General features: G+C 38.0%; 1 protein-coding gene and 1 long non-coding RNA gene across 6 annotated transcripts in view; one reads left to right on the plus strand and one right to left on the minus strand.

Annotated features, from left to right (window-relative positions):
• The window catches only part of LOC127513925 (uncharacterized), a 757994-nt gene that overhangs the window by 281875 nt on the left and 456572 nt on the right, over positions 1-19547 (plus strand). The window lies entirely within an intron of this gene.
• agap1 (ArfGAP with GTPase domain, ankyrin repeat and PH domain 1) overlaps positions 1-19547 on the minus strand; it is a 200933-nt gene that overhangs the window by 34640 nt on the left and 146746 nt on the right. For 4 of the 5 annotated variants that reach the window (XM_051896071.1, XM_051896070.1, XM_051896067.1 and 1 more), the window contains 3 exons: positions 17722-17887; positions 13282-13443; positions 5999-6160 (listed from right to left, as the gene is read on the minus strand). In XM_051896071.1, the coding sequence (XP_051752031.1) occupies positions 5999-6160; positions 13282-13443; positions 17722-17887 (490 nt within the window). The remainder of the gene's footprint in view (positions 1-5998; positions 6161-13281; positions 13444-17721; positions 17888-19547) is intronic. The other variant, XM_051896068.1, reaches the window with a different exon arrangement.

Genomic DNA, 19547 nt, shown 5'->3' on the forward strand with positions numbered 1-19547 from the left:
TTTGCTGCCAAAACAGCCCTGACCCGTCTCCTCTAGACCCCTGAAGGTGTGCTGTGGTATCTGGCACCAAGATGTTAGCAGCAGATCCTTTAAGACCTGTAAGTTGCGAGGTGGAGCCTCCATGGATCGGACTTGTTTGTTCAGCACATCCCACAGATGCTCGATTGGATTGAGATCTGGGGAATTTGGAGGCCAAATCAACACCTCAAACTTCTTGTTGTGCTCCTCAAACTATTCCTGAACCATTTTTGCTTTGTGGCAGGAGCATTATCCTGCTGAAAGAGGCCACAGACACCAGGGAATACCGTTTCCATGAAAGGGTGTACATGGTCTGCAACAATGCTTAGGTAGGTGGTACGTGTCAAAGTAACATCCACATGGATGGCAGGACCCAAGGTTTCCCAGCAGAACATTGCCCAAAGCATCACACTGCCTCCACCAGCTTGCCTTCTTCCCATAGTGCATCCTGGTGCCGTGTGTTCCCCAGGTAAGTGATGTAAAAGAAAACGTGATTCATCAGACCAGGCCACCTTCTTCCATTGCTCCGTGGTCCAGTTCTGATGCTCACATGTCCACTGTTGGCTCTTTCAGGGGCACCCTGACTGGTCTGCAGCTATGCAGCCCCATACGCAATAAACTGATGCACTGTGTATTCTGACACCTTTCTATCAGAACCAGCATTAACTTCTTGAGCAATTTGAGCTACAGTAGCTCGTCTGTTGGATCGGACCACACGGGCCAGCCTTCGCTCCCCACGTGCATCAATGAGCCTTGGCCGCCCATGACCCTGTCGCCGGTTCACCACTGTTCCTTCCTTGGAGCACTTCTGATAGATACTGACCACTGCAGACCGGGAACACCCCACAAGAGCTGCAGTTTTGGAGATGTTCTGACCCAGTGATGAAGAGATCATCAGTGTTATTCACTTCACCTGTCAGTGCTCATAATGTTGTGCCTGATCGGTGTATGTAAGAGAACAATCAGTACTTTATTAGAAATATCTTCTTTTGTTGTTGTTTCATAGATAAAATGCAGTCATGCAGTTTGGAATGGCACAAGGATGAGTAAATGATGACTTTTGGGTAAACTTTTCCCATTTGTTACTGCATTATATGCAAAACTACTATACTGTATTAAACTTTATTCGTATTACTTAAGAATAAAGCACAACAAAAATGACTGATGTATAAATACTTGAGATATATACAAAATAAATTATTTATATTGAGAATTCAGAAGGAAAATGTGTTTAATATGAAAATGTCACAATGCAAACAATCTTGAAAAAGTTTCGTCGTCTTTCAGTAATATATCACTGATTTTGGAGTGGAATAAGAACCAAACGTGTTTTGACCTGGTTTTGTGTCACATGAGATTTAAGCCAAACTCACTGTTCAAGCAGCACCTTGCCATCAGAGTGCATGTAAGTGTGTGTGTGTGAGTGCAGTACCTGACCGTGACAGTGTGTGTTATATAAAAAACTATGTCCGCGCTACCTGGCCGGTGGAGCTCATGAATAACAGAGGAGTTGACAGCCTTATCCCTCAGCAGGCCCGCGGTGTGACAGCACTCCCCGGCCCCACGCACAAGTGCTTAATGGCTAAATTGGGAGACTGTTACTAATCGCTTATTGAATAATGAAAGTGACACAGCTGATAAAAGATTTCAATACTGTAGATTATTTATAATATTTCACTTAAGTGCCTGCCTGACGAATGGGGGCTGGGGAAGAGGCCCGGGCGGCGTCTCACAACGTTCAACCTTTTCAAAAAACGTGAATCAGGGCAAGACAAAGTGGCTCTCCAGGGTTAGGAAAAAGGAAAGGGGGAGGGAGAATGAAAGAAAGATAGTGATGGCGAGAAATAAAGAGGGGTTGAGTGAGGTACATTAATGCAACCCGATTTCTCACAGAAGACCCCTACAGGTCAGAACCGACAAGAAAAATCTCTTTGTTTCAATCCAGAAAAATCCAGAATACTCTTCCTGAATGTTAAAATTGCAAATATTAAATGTGGTCTGCCCACAGTAGAAGAAGACTGAAGTATCAATCATAATAATCACTCATAATAAACAGATTCATCAACAATGTTTGTTTTGTTTTGTTTGTTTTTTGTTAATTTTTGCATTCTTTTTTAAGGAACTCAAGATATGATAAATTTGGAAATTAAAAAGTGAGGTTCAGAGATTTATCATCAAAGACCGAATATAATCTTAGAACACTGTTCTAGTATCTGCTAACTACAATCTATGGACTATCAGGGGCCTCATTTCCCATGATTCCACTCTTCCATGACCACATGGTGGCACCATAGAGAGAATTAAGTGAACATATGGTGTCTCAAAACTCTCAAATGCTAACGTCAACTGGTTTTGCACTGGATATCAAATTGCAACCCAACACAGTAATAATAATAAAAAAATAAAAAATAAAAAAAATGAAGCCAAAAAATTATTGTGCATATTAACATACAATACTGTTCAGAAGTTTGAGAGTTGGTAAGATTTTTTAAATGTTTTTTAAGAAGTCTCTTATGCCCACCAAGGCTACGTTTATTTGAGGAAAAATACAATAAAAGGAGTTATATTGTGAAGTATTACAATTTAAAATAGTCATGTACTTTAATATATTTTGAAACTTATTTATCCCTGTGAATTTTCAGCATCATTACTCCAGTCTTCAGTGTCACATGATCCCTCAGAAATCATTCTAATGTGCTGATTTTGTGCTCAAGAAACATTTCTAATTATTAACAATGTTGAAAACAGTTGTTTTTGGTGGAAACCACAATACTTTGATGAATATATGGTTTATTTTATTTGAAATTGTTTGTAACAGTATAAATGTCTTGATCAATTTAACGCATCCTTGCTGAATAGTATGAATTTCTTTCTTTATATATATATATATATATATATATATATATATAAAAAATCTTGCTGACCCCAAACATTTGAATGGTAGTGTATGCAATTTAATAATTTATTTTATAATAAGAATATAAATAATCATTCAGTGCATAAAACACATTGTGGTTACACTGCAAGTTATCATTGTAATTAGTTTATATTCTTGGTTTTGTTTTCTTTTATTTACATAGTTTACCCCCCGTCATGCTACCTATCCATGCTAGCATGCGTCTAATTTTACTTGCTTAATTTGCACCAAAATACTGTCTGATGCATATCAATTTTTGCTATCGTACCTATGCACAATTATAAGATCAGTATCACTGTGTTATTCGGACCTAGCATTGTTCTTCTGTTCTGTCCACCATCTGAACAGACCTGTGGCCCATTTTTGGCTCACAACACCCTAGTCTAGAGCAACTGAATGCATAAATATATGTACTTTTAGAGACACAATAAATAGAAACATTATTCTGATGCAAATACTGTAGCACATGACACTTGGATGTATACACACACACTTTTCCCTCACTGACAATATATTGGCCTCCTTTGGGAGAGGATCAATAAGGGTTGATTGGAAACATTTTAAACAAGCACTGATGCTCCGCTCTCGAGAGGCCACGGCCACCCACACAAGCCCAGTCTAATTAATCACACACTCTCTGAGCGGACACACACTCATCCATCATTCCTACACGCTCACTGTCTCTCTCACACACACATACAGATGACCTTACAACACTACAGAACTGTATTCTCACCCTGTCAAGAGGTTATGAAGTACTTACAGTAAACTAAAGTGTAGAAAAACACGCACAATAAGATTTTGAAAATGTAACGAGGCATATCATGAGACTCCTAAATATTGTAGAATTTTTTTAAAGGTTAATTTAAGCATCCAAATCTTCTTTGAAAAGTAAATGCATTAGTTTGGCATTAGATACTTTTGATGCAAATTGTGTTTGTAAATATTCTGTATATTTCAGAATGGTAATTTAAGACTTAATATGTGATTTTAAGATGATTTCCAGTTGGAAATTATCCTAAATTATATACAATGTTAATTAAATTACTTTAAGCTTCAATTCTAGCTAAATAAATACAAATATCTATGCAGTGTGTCAGAATGGTGGCTGCAGTGATGAGTGGAGAGTGTGTGTGTGTGAGTGACAGACGGCGTTTAACCGGCTTGTCTGTGTGAGTGTGTAATAATCACTCAGCATATTTCTCTTGCTCCATGCAGGCCTGTCAGCTGTCTGATCCATACTGACGGCAGGAAACATATTACACATCTGCTGCTCAGAAACATCTGTTCACAGAACTTCACTGCATGACGGTGTGTGCTCACTTATGTGTGTGTGACAGCAGCAGTGTATGCAGCATATGTGTTTTAATAGATGCTGGTACTGTACATGGGAAGACTTAATTCTAATTTAATTCTAATTAAATAATATATGGTACAAAGAGTCTGCATGTGAAAATGATTCTCATGTGCATGTCATTTGAGTGAAAAGTATATGAATTAACATGAAATTCAGAATTTGTGGTTTGTCCCCGTTTTGCTTTTATGACAGCAGTATTCAAACTGCATGAACTCCACGTTTTTTGTAAAAACTGATGATTATATTATTCAGCATGATTTAAGAAATATCTGACCATTTGTATAAAGGAGTTCACGTGGTCAATTTCGCAAATTAAAATGACATATTTAACTTACTGATGTCAAAAGGACATACAGGACCAACAATTTTATATTAAAATAGCTTCAATGAAATAATTCAAAATGAAAGCAGTCACGTTTCTTGCCTGGATAGCTTTAGTAGCTTTAATAAATTTGTTCATTTTATCAATGACTTTTAACTTGTCTTTACTTGTTTTCAAGCAATGCTTACACACAAAAAAATTGAAGGTTACATGCATTTATTTTAATTAATTAATATTTATTTATAATGATTAACTTTAAAATAGTAAAAAAAAACCTAAACCGTCAAATAGTGTGTCAATGCAAATTAGATTTTGCTCATTAAATTTCTCAGGTACTGTTACGGACTACATGAAATTTTGGCATCCTGCCAATGCTAATTTGATTATTGACCTAGAAATTTTCCATTTGTTTCCAGGGTTAAAGGATTAGTTTACTTCAGAATTAAAATTCCCTGATAATTTACTCACCCCCATGTCATCCAAGACGATTATGTCTTTCTTTCTTCGGTCGAAAAATCAAGGTTTTTGAGGAAAATATTCCAGGATTTTTCTCCATATAGTGGACTTCACTGGGGTTCAACGGGTTGAAGGTCCAAATTGCAGGTGGAAGTACCGCGGTAGTGCAAAAATTAATTTTCTCCTCCAACTTTAAAATCGTTGTTTTACCTGTTGTTGTAAAGGCCATTTGACTTAGTCTTTGCATGTTCGCTTTGTAGACACTGGATCGGTACTTCCGCCTACGTCATGCGTGACCTTTCCAACGTGATTACGCAATGCGTGGCGCATCGCAGAGCAGTGCAAGATGAGCATTTGTGGTTAAAAAGTATATAATTTTTTTTTATTTTATTTTTTTTAGAAAATGACCAATCGTTTTGCTAGATAAGACTCTTATTCCTCATCTGGGATCATGTAGAGCTCTTTGAAGCTGCACTGAAACTGACATTTGGACCTTCAACCCGTTGAACCCCAGTGAAGTCCACTATATGGAGAAAAATCCTGGAATGTTTTACAATTTCTTTTCGACTGAAGAAAGACATAAACATCTTGGATGACATGGGGGTGAGTAAATTATCAGGAAATTTTAATTCTTAAGTGAACTAATCCTTTAAATAGTTTTTAAAATCCATTTCAGCGTGGACTTGTGTGCAGTGATTTCTCACAAAGCACACTCACCATCATTTTACTCCCCCTGTAAAATATCAATGGCACTGCAGACGCTCAGCCAAAGAATCGGGAGAATGTTTAAGATCATTTAAGAAGCAGTGCATTACAGTTCTTATGACCGTGGCTGAATGTGCAGACCAAAAGATGTACAGCAGAGATCTGACCAGATCTGGGAGGAAGAGAAGCAGACAGATGGAGTAGGGCCAGAGACAGGAAGTACCTTCTGCAGTTCCAGAGAAGCCGTCCACCTTGAAGTTACTGGTACTCTTCTTCCTCCTGTGTTTTTTGCGGTTGGCGTGGGGCGATGGGGGCGGATCCATCTTTGGACTGGTGGTACTGGATATACTAGGACTGGAGCACACAGAATCTCCCAGACTGGTATCTGCACACAGAGAGAGACTGACGTAAACATTCAGCCCCATTTTACCACACGCTAGAGCAGCATGATTAATCGTTTAAATATTAATTATCTATCTCGAAGATTAATTATCTATCTCACTATCTCAATTCAATCACCCATGTGATCTTATTCCAAACTGACAATGATTCGGTTGTCTGTTAAGACCAGATATGCGCTGGTGCTGTCACTGATCCAGAGAGAACAGTTGTCATGGTATGAAACAGACTTTTCAACCACGTTTATAGTTCGGATATAAACAATGATGTCTACAGTAGTGATCGAAACAAAGTAAATGTTACACCATTAGGTGACAAATCTTTGTTAAAAAGGTGTGGAAATACTTCAAAATTAACGATGACAACACATACATTGCGAACTGCATGCTTTCAATCACAATTCGTTATCGATTAGTGAAGGCGGGATAGGCGGAATCGCGCTGAATGACACAGAAGCGCTCCCTCTTTTTCTTGTGCGCGATCAGTTCTCCTCGCGCCTGAATGGTCAAATGCACAAGTAGTTGTCAAAATGTCCATCGTGTGGAGTATCTCATGTAAATACAGTCGGTTATGGCTTAAGTGGACGTAAACATTTGGGTGAAAACAGGATATGTGACAGTATGGATTCGGTCTTAAAGGGACCGTAGCCTATATTTGTCATTAATGTTAATAAAACAACAAAATATGTTAAATAAATGTATACATGGTAAATAAACCTACTGTATCTGAAAAACAAGTTTATTTAATTTGTATCTCTATAGTATCTGTTGTATTGTTTGTAATTTGTTTGTAAATTTCTTTTTATATAACAACAATTATATATATATTGGTAATTATGCCCTTTGAAGGTTATTGGACAGTGAAATTTTAGTTCAAGTTTGTGACGAGCACATAAAAATTATTACTTTTTTCATTACAGTAATAATAAAGAAGCTGTCCTACATTCATTAGTCTCACTTGTTGTAGTGGGAAAACTGCAACTTCACCCAAAAAAAAAAAAAAAAAAAAGAGAGAAATTAATAAATGTATAGGCATCGGTATCGGCGAGTACTAGGAAAAAAAGTATCGATACTCGTACTCGGTCCTTAAAAAATGGTATCCATGCATCCCTAACATATAGCCTAATCAGCACTCAAACGCATGCATAAAGCTTCCAGCAGCGCACCGGCAAACGTAATGATTATGAATGCGGTGTGAAAAAACAGAAGGAAACTGTCTGAATATTTTAATAATTTATTAATAAACTATGTTTCGTGTGTTTTCAGCTGCAGAGATGAAGTCGACGATGTTGACTCGTCATCTCTGCGGTACTGGACGTGCCTATACGCACGTTTCATACGGATTACATAATCTGAGAATATTTATTTTAGATTTGACATTTCAAGCTTTCCATTTCTCATGTTTGTGAGGCAAGTATACTCTGAGTTTCATCCTGTTTGTTTTCATTATTTTACAAAAGCACAACGTTTTGTTGTTATTTTGAGTTTACAGAAATAAAAGCAAAACCATTTACAGTTTCGAATGATGGATTATTCTTATCTGTATGACCAAAAATGATGGAGTATTTTAAGTTAAATGTCAGTGATCGTGCCGGTGCCTCCATGTCATGCAGTAAGCGCTCTCTCCACACAAACACATGGATATGAGCCTAATAATAGCGCACATTTATCTAGGTTAACATTAGAGCGAGTGGACTTGTAGAGTTTCTGCTACTTACTTGTTTCAAGTGATCACTTCCTGTGGAGGTTTTTTTTCTGCAACTAACACCATTTTTGGTCGACTAAGCCTCTTCTCATTGACTAACAGTTAGTCGATTATTATGGGGCAGCCGTAAAAAAAATCCTTCAAATTAACACAGTACATTGGGCCCTTTTTTAGAGTGTGGAACGTCCCGTGGTGTCTACTCTGGTTTAAATGATCGAGCGCCCGTGCTCGTGTGAGGCCAGTTCTGACTGGCGTTTGGCTGGATACTCCAGCTCAGGCTATCAGAAGGCTGCTTCACTTTTCATAACCGGCACTGACAGCTGTGACTAGCGGCAGAATAAAATAACATTCAGTTCCCATCAATATCAGGCCGAGTGAAAGCGCTGACGTGGGGAGGGGCTGGGGGGATGTTCAGGCCGGCACTGAGCATGCTCCCAGCGCCGTGCTTCAGCAGACAGCCCCAAGGACGGCCGTAACTTATTTTACAATCGTTTAGTCTCAGCTCAAGTGGAAAACGTGACAACTTATCTCTGCTGACAAGATGCCATCCCAAAGTGAACAATTAACCACCTCGTTCTAACAGCCCCTCTCTCGCTCTCACACACTTCAACGTCAAATACACCTTTTTCCTCTCCCTCATATTCTCCATCCTTTTCTTTTCAAGCTCAGTGCTTTCTCAAAGGTCATTTATTAGTCTGGTATAATTCTAGCAGACACTCAGCAACAGCCAGTCTGCTTCTAGATTTTGTTGTAGGGAATATCCATTTATTTTAGAGGAGTGAAGAGGCAACACACCACATACAATCCACAATAATCCAGGAAAAGGCTAAATGTCTGTCATCTTTCATTGAGAACGACAAACTAGTGAGTGATACTGGGTGGCTGCCAGGTCATTGCGATATATTGTTTTCAGGATCGATGAAAAGGAACTAATTTTCTATTATTTATGCAGAAACACATTCAAATGCAATTCATACATACAATGACTGAATGCACCTCATCTATGATAAGCGTGTTTTTCATTTCTGAATCCTTTTTTTGGGTGGTGGGATAAAAAAATGTCTCTATCATCATCCTAAAAAAAGCCTCATTGATACATTTTTTTTTTTTTTTTTGCCTTAAATATATTTAAAACCTTTTCTTGAAAATAATTGATTAAATTGCATACACTCAATCTTGGTGGTTTGTACATGGTTGCTTACTGGGCCAAGTCATAAGAGCCCTAAAGCACTGAATAAGTGAAGGATGCAGTGAAAGAGAAAAGTGAAAGAGAGCAAGAAAACATTTAGAGCAGTCACAAGCTACAGATAAGAGAAGGGACATCCCTATGGGAAAAAAAAAAAAAATACATGGGTACATAACTCAACAAGTTGGGTGACATGACAACAGGGCAGCCAGGCATTTATCTTAAGGCAGGTCGGACCAAAAGCACGTACCCCAGAGCACCTAAACACAGCAGATGTAATCAAAGAGACACTCATTACTTCTGCTGCTGTTTGTCTCTCATTATTAAGCCAGAGAGCGTGAGGCTCAAGAATAGCCATGAAGGGAGGGACAGAAGGGATATTTTTGTGCGCAACTGTCTGCTTGGGGCAAAGGATGCTCCAGGTAAAGAGACAGGGATGTCACTGCCTTTCCCATGGCCTCAAGACAACATGGAGTGGGACAAAAAGACACAGAGAGAACGATCACTGGAGGGGGATCTTATCTCCTTTAAACGGACTTGGCTTTGTTTCCTCTGGAATAAAAGAGCTCATTACTGAGGCTGTGCTTCTCAAATGGCAGCCATGTCCAGTCAGAACGAGTCTGCTCTGATGTGACCCAACTCATTCAGACAGCACACAGCTGAGTGTCAACTCTTTTAAACTTTGACCCTCTCTTACAATTACACTTTAAAGCTCGGTTCAGTTTATTTTGCATAAAAAGCACAGGGACAAGTATCTGCAGGCATCTGCAAATTTAAGGCTTCGTAAGACCTTTTTTAAGACCTGCACAATTAAAATTAATGCCATATCGGTGGGGTAGAGCCAGAGACGGTCCTAGACTTCTAGGGGCCCTAAGTAAATCTACTGTCAGTGCGTTCATAAAAACCCAACACAATCTTACAGCAATTCATAACTATTTTACATTTGCTGAATTGGTGGCTAATTCACAATATATTGTCGCAATCGTATGTTTATTGTATTCAAGTTTCATCAGTCAAAACGTCTCTATCTGCGTTTTATTCTGCTACAGAAATAGCTGGATGCCTCTGTCCATATAAGGGATTTCCTAGTTTTATGACTTCTATGAGTCTCACTTGTGGACTTTCTGCACAAAGGCGCCCTCTGGCTTCGAGTATGAGTGAAACAGACATTACATTACATGTGTGGACTCACTAATGCTCACAACACCCTATTTTACGTAAAAATAGGAAAAATAATACTTCACTCTATAGAAATTTGAAGTTTTTATCCAGTGTTTACAGGAGTATTTTTTTCTCTCAGTGGATGCATACAATTTCCTGACAAAAATTAAAGGGGTGGTTGATTATGATTTCATTTTTTTTTTTTTTTTTTTTTTTAAACTTTAGTTACTGTGTAATGTTGCTGTTTGAGCATAAACAACACGCAAAGTTACGACACTCAAAGTTCAATGCAAAGGGAGACATTTTCTTTTACATTTTCTTTTGACATCACTGACAAAATTTACATAATCCCCACCCCCGAGAACACACAATAAAGGGGGTGAGGCCATGTTGGGCTGCTTTAGAGAAGAGGAAGAGTTGTTGTAGTAGAGTGTTGTTACCATGCCATCATTTTACGCCGGACTGTTTCACAAACGAGGGTCAATTCAACGCTGGATTTGCACAAAAGATTAACATGACGGCACATGCTAGTCAATGAGTTGAATCAACTCCACAGCAACTACATAAATTTATCCACTAACCATTCAGAAACGTCCAGTTTCATTCTAAAAGTTGTAACTTCTTCCTGAGTCTCTCCATCAGTGTCGACTCCGGTTTGAACAATGTAAGGCTGAACACCGTTACTGACAATCCTCATTTTGGCTGCGTGAGATTCTCCAGCTTTGTTGTTGTTGAGCAACCGAAGCACGAGCTGTTAAAGCTCCGCCCTCTTCTGGAAAAGGGGGCCGGGAGCAGCAGCTCATTTGCATTTAAAGGGACACACACAAAAACGCTGTGTTTTTGCTCACACCCAAATAAGGGCAAATTTGACAAGCTATAATAAATGATCTGTGGGGTATTTTGAGCTGAAACTTCACAGACACATTCTGGGGACACCAGAGACTTATATTACATCTTGTGAAAAGGGGCATTATAGGTCCTCTTTAAAGGAACACTTCCATAATTCCTATGTACTTTCCTCTATATGCCATTTCCCTTAGCTAGTCAAATGAATAAGCAAGCTTACAGAGCACTAAAAATGGACTCTATGAAAATATCTTCGTTTAACTTTGTTTGATGTGTGGACAATAAGAAAAGATCGGAATAATCTAAAAGCAGTAAATAATAATAATAGTTACGAAAAGTAAATGAATAATTTAGCTTCCTGGTTAGAGACCAAACAAAGCAAGAGACAAAACAAAAGGTTAAAGGTCGGTCAACAACCTCTCCCTCCCAGTGAAGTGCAAGGAACGTCAGTTAATTACTTTGCTACCACTTATCTCTCTCCATTTCTCTAAGAAGAAAGACAAGATCTCATTCCCGCCAGCTCCTGGGGGCAAGAGGTGACAAGCAATCAGCGTCCAGCACTACCGTCATCCAGCCATCAGATCTGATCCAGTCAGGCCGTGGACAGACACATCATTAGGCCAGCAGAAAGGTTATTTTTAAGAGATTCCTGGGGGGGAAGGATACAAGCACTCACACAACCTCACAACAAAGCCCTCCGGAGCGCCGCAGTGTCCAAACAACCCTCCTGAATATTACTGAAGCAGTGATAATCACTGACTCCACTGCTGTTTTACTGCTGAAGTCACTGATACACAGGCTGATACACACAAAGAGGCCTTCATACGCTTTTAATAATGCTGTCAAAATTAACATGTTAAACACAAGACAAACGAGAACGCGCTGTCTGTGAATTTCGTGACTTGTGTGCACAGAAAAACGCGTGCCATTATTGAGTTCTCTTTCACGCTTCAACAATAACACAGAATTATGCCAAAATGCCCATTTTGTGGAGTATCCTCATAAGAGCAGTCTTAAATTAGTTAAATAACATCTTAAATGAACTTAAAGAGTTGAGAGAGAAAATGAGATGCGCGTCATGTTCGGCAGTGGCAGCTCTTAAAGTGACAGCAGCCTAATAAATCAGTTGCTGTGATGTCTGTCATTAATGTTCATCAAAGAACAAAGGAAACAGAGAAAACTGTAGCTTTAATAGGATTGATATAGATTTCATTTATAACTTATGCAGTGAAGACTGAAGTGTTTGATAACTTTATTCAATTTCTGTATATTTCCTACCTGTTAGACAGGCCACAGGTAAAAATGACATTTATTTTAATGGGTTTATTATTGTTTTAAGTTCACTTAAATTAAAAGTTATGTTAATAAATGTTGAAACTGATAGCTTTCAGTTATACTGTAATGCTGAATGTCTATAATTAATGTTTAAAAAAAATCTGGCCTTCATTCATAAAAAGATGCCATTAAACAAATACTTAAAATATACTGTCTAAGTTGTTTCTACATTAATTTGGAGAGTAACTGTGAAAAAACTGGTGAATTTCACATATTGTACATGTACCATACTACAAGTTCTGCTGCTGACGTCATGTGTGGGGTGTGTGGCTCAGCTGTGTGCGTGTGGTGCCCTGCTGCGAAGCCCGTTTAAGCTTTTCACAGCTTTAATTGTTATCAGAGGTAAGCACAGAGGCAACTACAGACAAGGGTCAAACGACAAGCCTAAAACAATCACACCATGTCACTGCAGTTCATCAACACACATATACACATGGAGTCTGACAGCTGTCAATCCAATAGTGACTTCTGCCTGTGTGTTCCCATTTCCCCCTGTGGCTCTGCAGACATGAGAGATTTCATAAAAATAGCCGAAGTATGAAATTATATACGACAACAGAAAGGTGAGAGACTGGTAAACATCACGCTCCAAACATTTCTCTTCTGCTAGTGACTCGCCGTCGACAGATGAGACTTTGGTAATGTGCTTCTCCTGAGTGGCCATTACTTTGATAAACAGTTAAAGCAGCATTAGAGCTTGACAGGAGGATCAATGAAAGGTGGAGTGGGTGTATGTGTGCGTTCACAACTGTAGGATAACAAATCACTGTTTAAGGTTCTGTTCTCTGTTCTGAAGAAAAACCTTTAAGACGACGACATGCATGCAAGCAGCCCAACACAGCAGTTCGAGGGGGCGGCACGTGTCCGACACTTACCCGTGCTGATTCCTGAGTTGGCGATGACTGTGGCATCACTCCATTGGTCAGCGCTGGATACAGAATATGAGCGCTGATGCATCCCGTCTGGCCGACTGTTAAACGACACCAGACTGATGCCACTCGCCATCTGAGACGCAGAAGAACTGCTGGTCACAGAGCCTGTGAGAGAGATGCATGATAATTAATACACCGTTCTTATAATATTCCCAATGCACCAACTTCAACTTCTAAATTTGATTGAAAGTTATCTTTAATGCTATTTAGTTTTTGTTTGTGATATAGTGCACATTTAGAGCATGGTTTTGCTTTTGTTCTTTTGCAAACTCAGGTTAATGAAAATATTTTTTTGTACAATATGTAGGCACCATATTAGTTATCAGACGATATTTTTAATCTTAATTTAGCAGTATCGGTCGATATTAGATATTTGTGTATGGTAATTTCTCCAAATTTTACATTTAAATTACCTTTGCCGTCATTTATCACTCAAAGTTAATCTTAAAGCTGCAGTCTGTAAGTTTTGCCTCTTTGTCGCCATCTCTGTTTGAAACCTGCTATTGCAGTTATTTGCAGAATTATCATCTTTAAGTGGGTTGTGCCTCGGCACGGCTCCTCAGCGCGGATAAATCTAATGTTTGCCGTCAGTCACCACATCGGTGTGGATACTGTACTTCTGAATCACAGATTCCATGTCTTGGAAGTATGACCAAAATAAGATTTTTTTCCGTAAAATGTCATCTGAACAAGTAACATGTCTGCCACTTTTGTTCTGACCAACTGAGGAAAAAAAACAGCATAAATTGCGCTACCAACAGTGATTAAATCTAACGATCGCTTAGCTCAGATCACGTCAAACCGTGCAAATTATTATTGTTGTTATACTTTGTTCTCAGATTGTTAATGTGAACAACATCAGCATTGCGTGACTGTGTATTTAGTGTGTATTAGCGTCCGAAGTGTTTTGCTTTTGACTACGGGTGAATCTCCATTTGTCACTGATGACTGTCATTTGGACCTTTCTGGATTATAATCCGCCATCAAAATGATAAGTTTAGTACCTGCAGCATCCGGGACTCCTCCTTTATTTATACAGACGTGACTTAATGACGCAAAGTCAAACTCGTATTTCCCGTGGAAACCTACCAGTACCACACTAATTAGAAAACATTATTACAAGCTTACCGTTGTGAATCGGGCTAAGGTAAAGAGAGAGTTTTGAACACTGGCTGGTTATGTACTTGCTCAATAATTGATTTTGGATCATTTTTAACCACAAAAAGTTACGGACTGCAGCTTTAAAAAACTAGTAATTCAAGAGATGGTTTCATCCAGGGCCTAAAATTAACACTCGCTAAGCTCCAAATGCGAGTAAGCTGTGTCACAGACAGCGCGCTAATACTAAGTTGAGCTCTCTTTCATGCCTTCTGGTGCTTGAACGGATGAATTCACACAAAAATTATGTCAAAAAATGCCTGTCTCAGCGAGTATCCTAAACATAGTCCGATAGTCAGTTATGTCTTCAGTTGAGAGAAAAACACATGAGTGCGTGCATTCGCTCTTAAAGTGACAGCATCCTAATAATTCTGCTGCTGTCAGCGTTTTCTAATGTTAACCAAAACAACGAAGGAAAAAAAAAAAAAAAAAAAAAAAAAAATCCCTCACTGCTCTTTTAAAAGGATATGAAGACTATGCAGTGTTATTTATCTGATTAGCCTGCTTTATTACCATTCTGTGCCTAAAAACTACTGTTAGACCTGCACGAAAAGTACTGTTTATTTCATTTGTATCTTTGTTGCGTTGTATTTATTTGTGCTATTGCTTGTAATTTGATTATTTGTTCTTATTTGGTCTTTAAAAATGTAGGCTATTAAAATTATATTAATTAAGCTAGTAGTTTTAGCTGTGGTGTCAAAATTGGATTAGAGGATTGTGAATTTTCTCTAGTATCTAAAATATTGGTGTCATAACTGCCTGTTTTTGTTTTAATACCTGGTAAAAAAAAAAAAATAGTTTTGGCCGGTTAATTTTCTTAAGTCACTGGCCATTGAAGATGTGGCAAAAAGTTAGTTTTAGGCCCTGGTTTCATCCAAAAAAATGAAAATTCTGTTATCAATATTTATATGTGAATAAAAGCCTAAATTAAATCTGTTAAAGTGACTTTAACAAAAAGTGATACATAAAGTTTAACATAAAGTGACTGTTTCTCTTGAGAAGACTTGGATTAAACAGCTCAATTTGTTTGTTTTACTTTTACAATGTCTTCATTTGAATAAAGATTCTTAATCGACCAGAATTGTAATATAGAGGCATTCACTTTTAGCTGTTGTCTTCATTAACGACAATAATAATAAGTATAACTAGCACACATGCACCAAACTTTATTTGTTCTCGTCAATGAGCATAAATAGTGACATCAGATTACTTAAAGGTTAATTATCACCACTGTGAGTCATCATTAAACTGTGGGAGAGGTTTGTCTGACTCGCGTGGAAATTAAAGTGGACATCACAGGAAGTCATATCTAATCGCACTAATAAGATTACAACACAACTGAGCACAAAACGAATGTGAGAAAGATATTATATGACGTGCAAATACTGACTCAAACACAATCAACCATAAGGCTGCTGGGCTTATGAACAGAGAAAATCCAACTCCGACAATTTAACAGTTTGTCCAATAGCAGCGAAACAAAATGTAAATAACACTGATGTGATGATACCGCTTGTCATTTGCCCAAGCACACAAAACACTTGTAGTCAATAAAAGGGGTTCAGTAAATATTTCCTTATTCTGGTTTTTAATATGTTGTTGGAAAAAGGTGTACCCACGGGCCTCCACTGGCCCGTTGCAAACTCGACTGAATGAAATGTCACGACTCAATTTAATCTCCATTGTAGCGGATAAATCAGACGGCAGCACCTTTGGGTAAATGGCAAAAGCTGAGCGTACTTCAGGAGAGGCCTGATAAACTACATTTTTACCGTCTGGAGGAAAATAAACACTATGTATGTATGAGGGGAGATCAGGGTTTACGCACACACAGTGCAAGAACAGCAGTGTGTGAAGATATGCTATAATGGATTCGGTGCATAATTGGAGCTTTCACAAAAAGAGATGTTAAGACCAAAGGAATAAGAAGTGCATGTGATCACGCCGCTGACCCAGCCCTACAGTCAAATACTCGACTTACAAAAGCTTTCACTGCCTTACCACTGTGAAATATCTCTCTTTTCTCCTCTACCGCACCCATCTCCCTCCCTCATTCTCTCTCTCTCTCCCTCTCATTAGTGTTCATTTCGGACTTGCCTGACTGGAGAACGAGCGCTGATTGCATTAATATTCATGACAATAATTAGTACATGTATTATGGGTCACTGAATATTCATGCTATTAGTTTGGTCCTCCTGGTGCTGTGTGTGTGTGTATGTGAGAGAAGGGTCTTTAACACTCCTCGGGGGGCTTAAGGATTGTTGATCCAATGAGTGTGTATACGAATAACTAAACAATAACTTAATTGTTTAATTCTCTACTAATGAAGACTGCGTGCCCATTATATTCACATTAAGATACGTTAATACATTTATTTTCTAAAACAAGGTAAGGAAATGTAAATTATATAAATAATTATTTTAAATATATTTTACATTTCAAATTGTTGGAGCCTCAGAAACACCCTGGACGAACGGCCCGTATACATTTTATTATATTAAATAAAAATAAAAATTGCTTTAAATAATAATAATCAAATTTTGTTATATTAATATATTATATTATATATTTAAAACAAAAGCAAAGCAAAACAAAACAAGCATGATGGTGTTATCTGGATGGATGGCCAGTATATATTTTCTTATATTAAAGAAAAGAATCTAATCCAATTATATAATCTAAATTGTTTTATAAATGTATTACATATATAGATTTAAAATAAAAATCATAAAACAAAGCAAAGAGCAAAACAAAACAAAAAGCAAAACAAAAAGCTTAAGAAAACAAAGCAAAACAAAGCAAAACAAAAAAGTAAAGCAAAGCAAAACAAAAAGCTAAACAAAGCAAAAAAGTAAAGCAAAACAAAACACTAAACATAGCAAAAGCAAAACAAAAAGCAAAACAAAACAGAGCAAATAAAAACAAAGCACAAAACCAAACAAAACAAAAGCAAAACAAAAGAAAGGCGAAACAAATCAAAAAGCAAAGCAAAACAAAAAAATCAAAGCAAAGCGAAAAGCAAAACAAGCATGATGGTGTTATCTGGATGGATGGCCTGTATACATTTTATTATATTAAAGAAAAGAAAAATTACATATAATCTAATTATATAATTGTTTTATTAATGTATTAAATTATTTATAGATTTTTATATTTATAAAAAAAACATAAAACAAAGCAAAACAAAAAAAAAGTAAAGCAAAACAAAAAGCATGATCACGTTACCTGGCGTCTGTCCAAGCTGCAGGTTGCTCATGTCCTTGGTCAGCCCATTGGTTTTGGGGCTGGGGGCCGCACATGTGGAGATGGCCCTCGGGGGCCTCTTCCCTGGAACTTTCACTGTAGTCCGAAGCAGGTCGATCTCCTTCCCATGAACATTCTGCATATAATCCTATAGTAAAAAATGACAAAAAGATTACTACAACAGCATCGGACACTTTGGATGAAAAGTGTCTACTAAATTCATTTTGTCAGCACACAGTTAATTCTGCCCACCCTCTGGAGGTGAACAAATCAATATTAACATATTAGAAATTCATGCTGAAGAAATGCAGAAAATCAGCCTTTTAGAGCCTCTTTTTCCTTTTTCCGCAGATCACAGCATGCCATCGCAGCATGTGTTTGGATTCTAACTGCGTTGTCTGGATTTGCGCGTGGCTTTGCTTGCGTTGATGATGAAAGTTACTCAATGCTAATAGGGATGCAATTACCAGCCGCAAGCTGTTGGCCCGCCACTCCTGAAGGGCTCTCCTGTGGCTTGTTAAACCGTGTTGAGAGCTCTTTGCTTTGAATTGCCCTTTTGTTGGCCTCTAGTGAGGGATGGACATGTTATGCTCTTGCCGTAAATTGCTCGGTACAGCACACATACACACGGAGTCTCAGGGCTTTGTGTTATTTGATTGGCACTCAGCTGACGTATGGCAGTTCCGGGTGGTACGCGCTCGCTCTCAAAGCCTTGCCCCTGCTCATTAAGTGAAAGACTCCACGTATCAGCTCTATTGAAGAACATATGTTATTGTGTTTCATGTAGGACATACACTCTGGGGACTGGTCCATATGTAACTCTTGATTTAAAATAAAGGACGGGCAAACCACTTGAGGGATTTAGTTTAGGGAGTTGGAGTGCTCAAATGTGAACAGTTGATGAAAAGATCATCATCTGGCCACTTCAGGGGCAGATGTGCATTTAAAATTGATGCTCCGCATAGACCATAAAGCATAATCACATAATGTTTGACAAAACAGTGCAAGTTTAATCAACGCACAATAGTAATATGCTAAAAAAAAAAAAAAAAAAAGTTGCGTTTATAATGGATGTGAACATGGATTAGTTATTTGGGATATTTTTCCCCTCACTAATTAGGTTGCATCTATTGCCATCCACTTAATCAGCTGCATTAATGTGATTTCTTTTTCACATAGTTGAGCAATTAAGAGCCCTGATTGAGTTTCATCCTATTAGCCTCCGCAAACACTCTAATTGATGCCTGTGTAGCAGACACCTGCTGATGAGAGGAACCTGTTCACAGTCACAAGGAGGAGGGGGACCGTATATGATGACGCACACTTCCTCTAATTCACCCAGATGAGGTTGTTAATTAGGGAATTAATGCATGCGAGCTTAAATTATGTTCAGTGAATTTTTGACAAACTATTTTCTTTTTTTTTTAATTTAAAAGTGTGGCCACTTTGTATTCATCTGACATCCGGGGGCTCAGTGTCTGAGATAATTGGAAATAAAGAATGGGAATAAGATGGTAAAAAAAATGTACAGGTCAGAGTAAAATCTGTATCAATGTGTGAGGAGGGCATTTAACCCCATTGGTCACAAGTCTGTTCTAAAAGGGCTTGAATAACAGAAAAAAAATCTAAACACAAATAATCAAATGTAATTAATCATATACTTATGCAAAGTTAGGATAGAAGAAGAAAAAAAAAAAAAAAAAAAAAAAAGGTTTATCAACCTTTAAAAGCTTCCATATGCAAAAAATGGTTCAAAAAGTACATCAAGTATCATAACTGTAATCCATATGCATTTAGTGGTTTGGATG

The sequence above is a fragment of the Ctenopharyngodon idella genome, chromosome 6 (assembly GCF_019924925.1).
Source record: "Ctenopharyngodon idella isolate HZGC_01 chromosome 6, HZGC01, whole genome shotgun sequence".
Classification (NCBI taxonomy): Eukaryota; Metazoa; Chordata; class Actinopteri; order Cypriniformes; family Xenocyprididae; genus Ctenopharyngodon; species Ctenopharyngodon idella.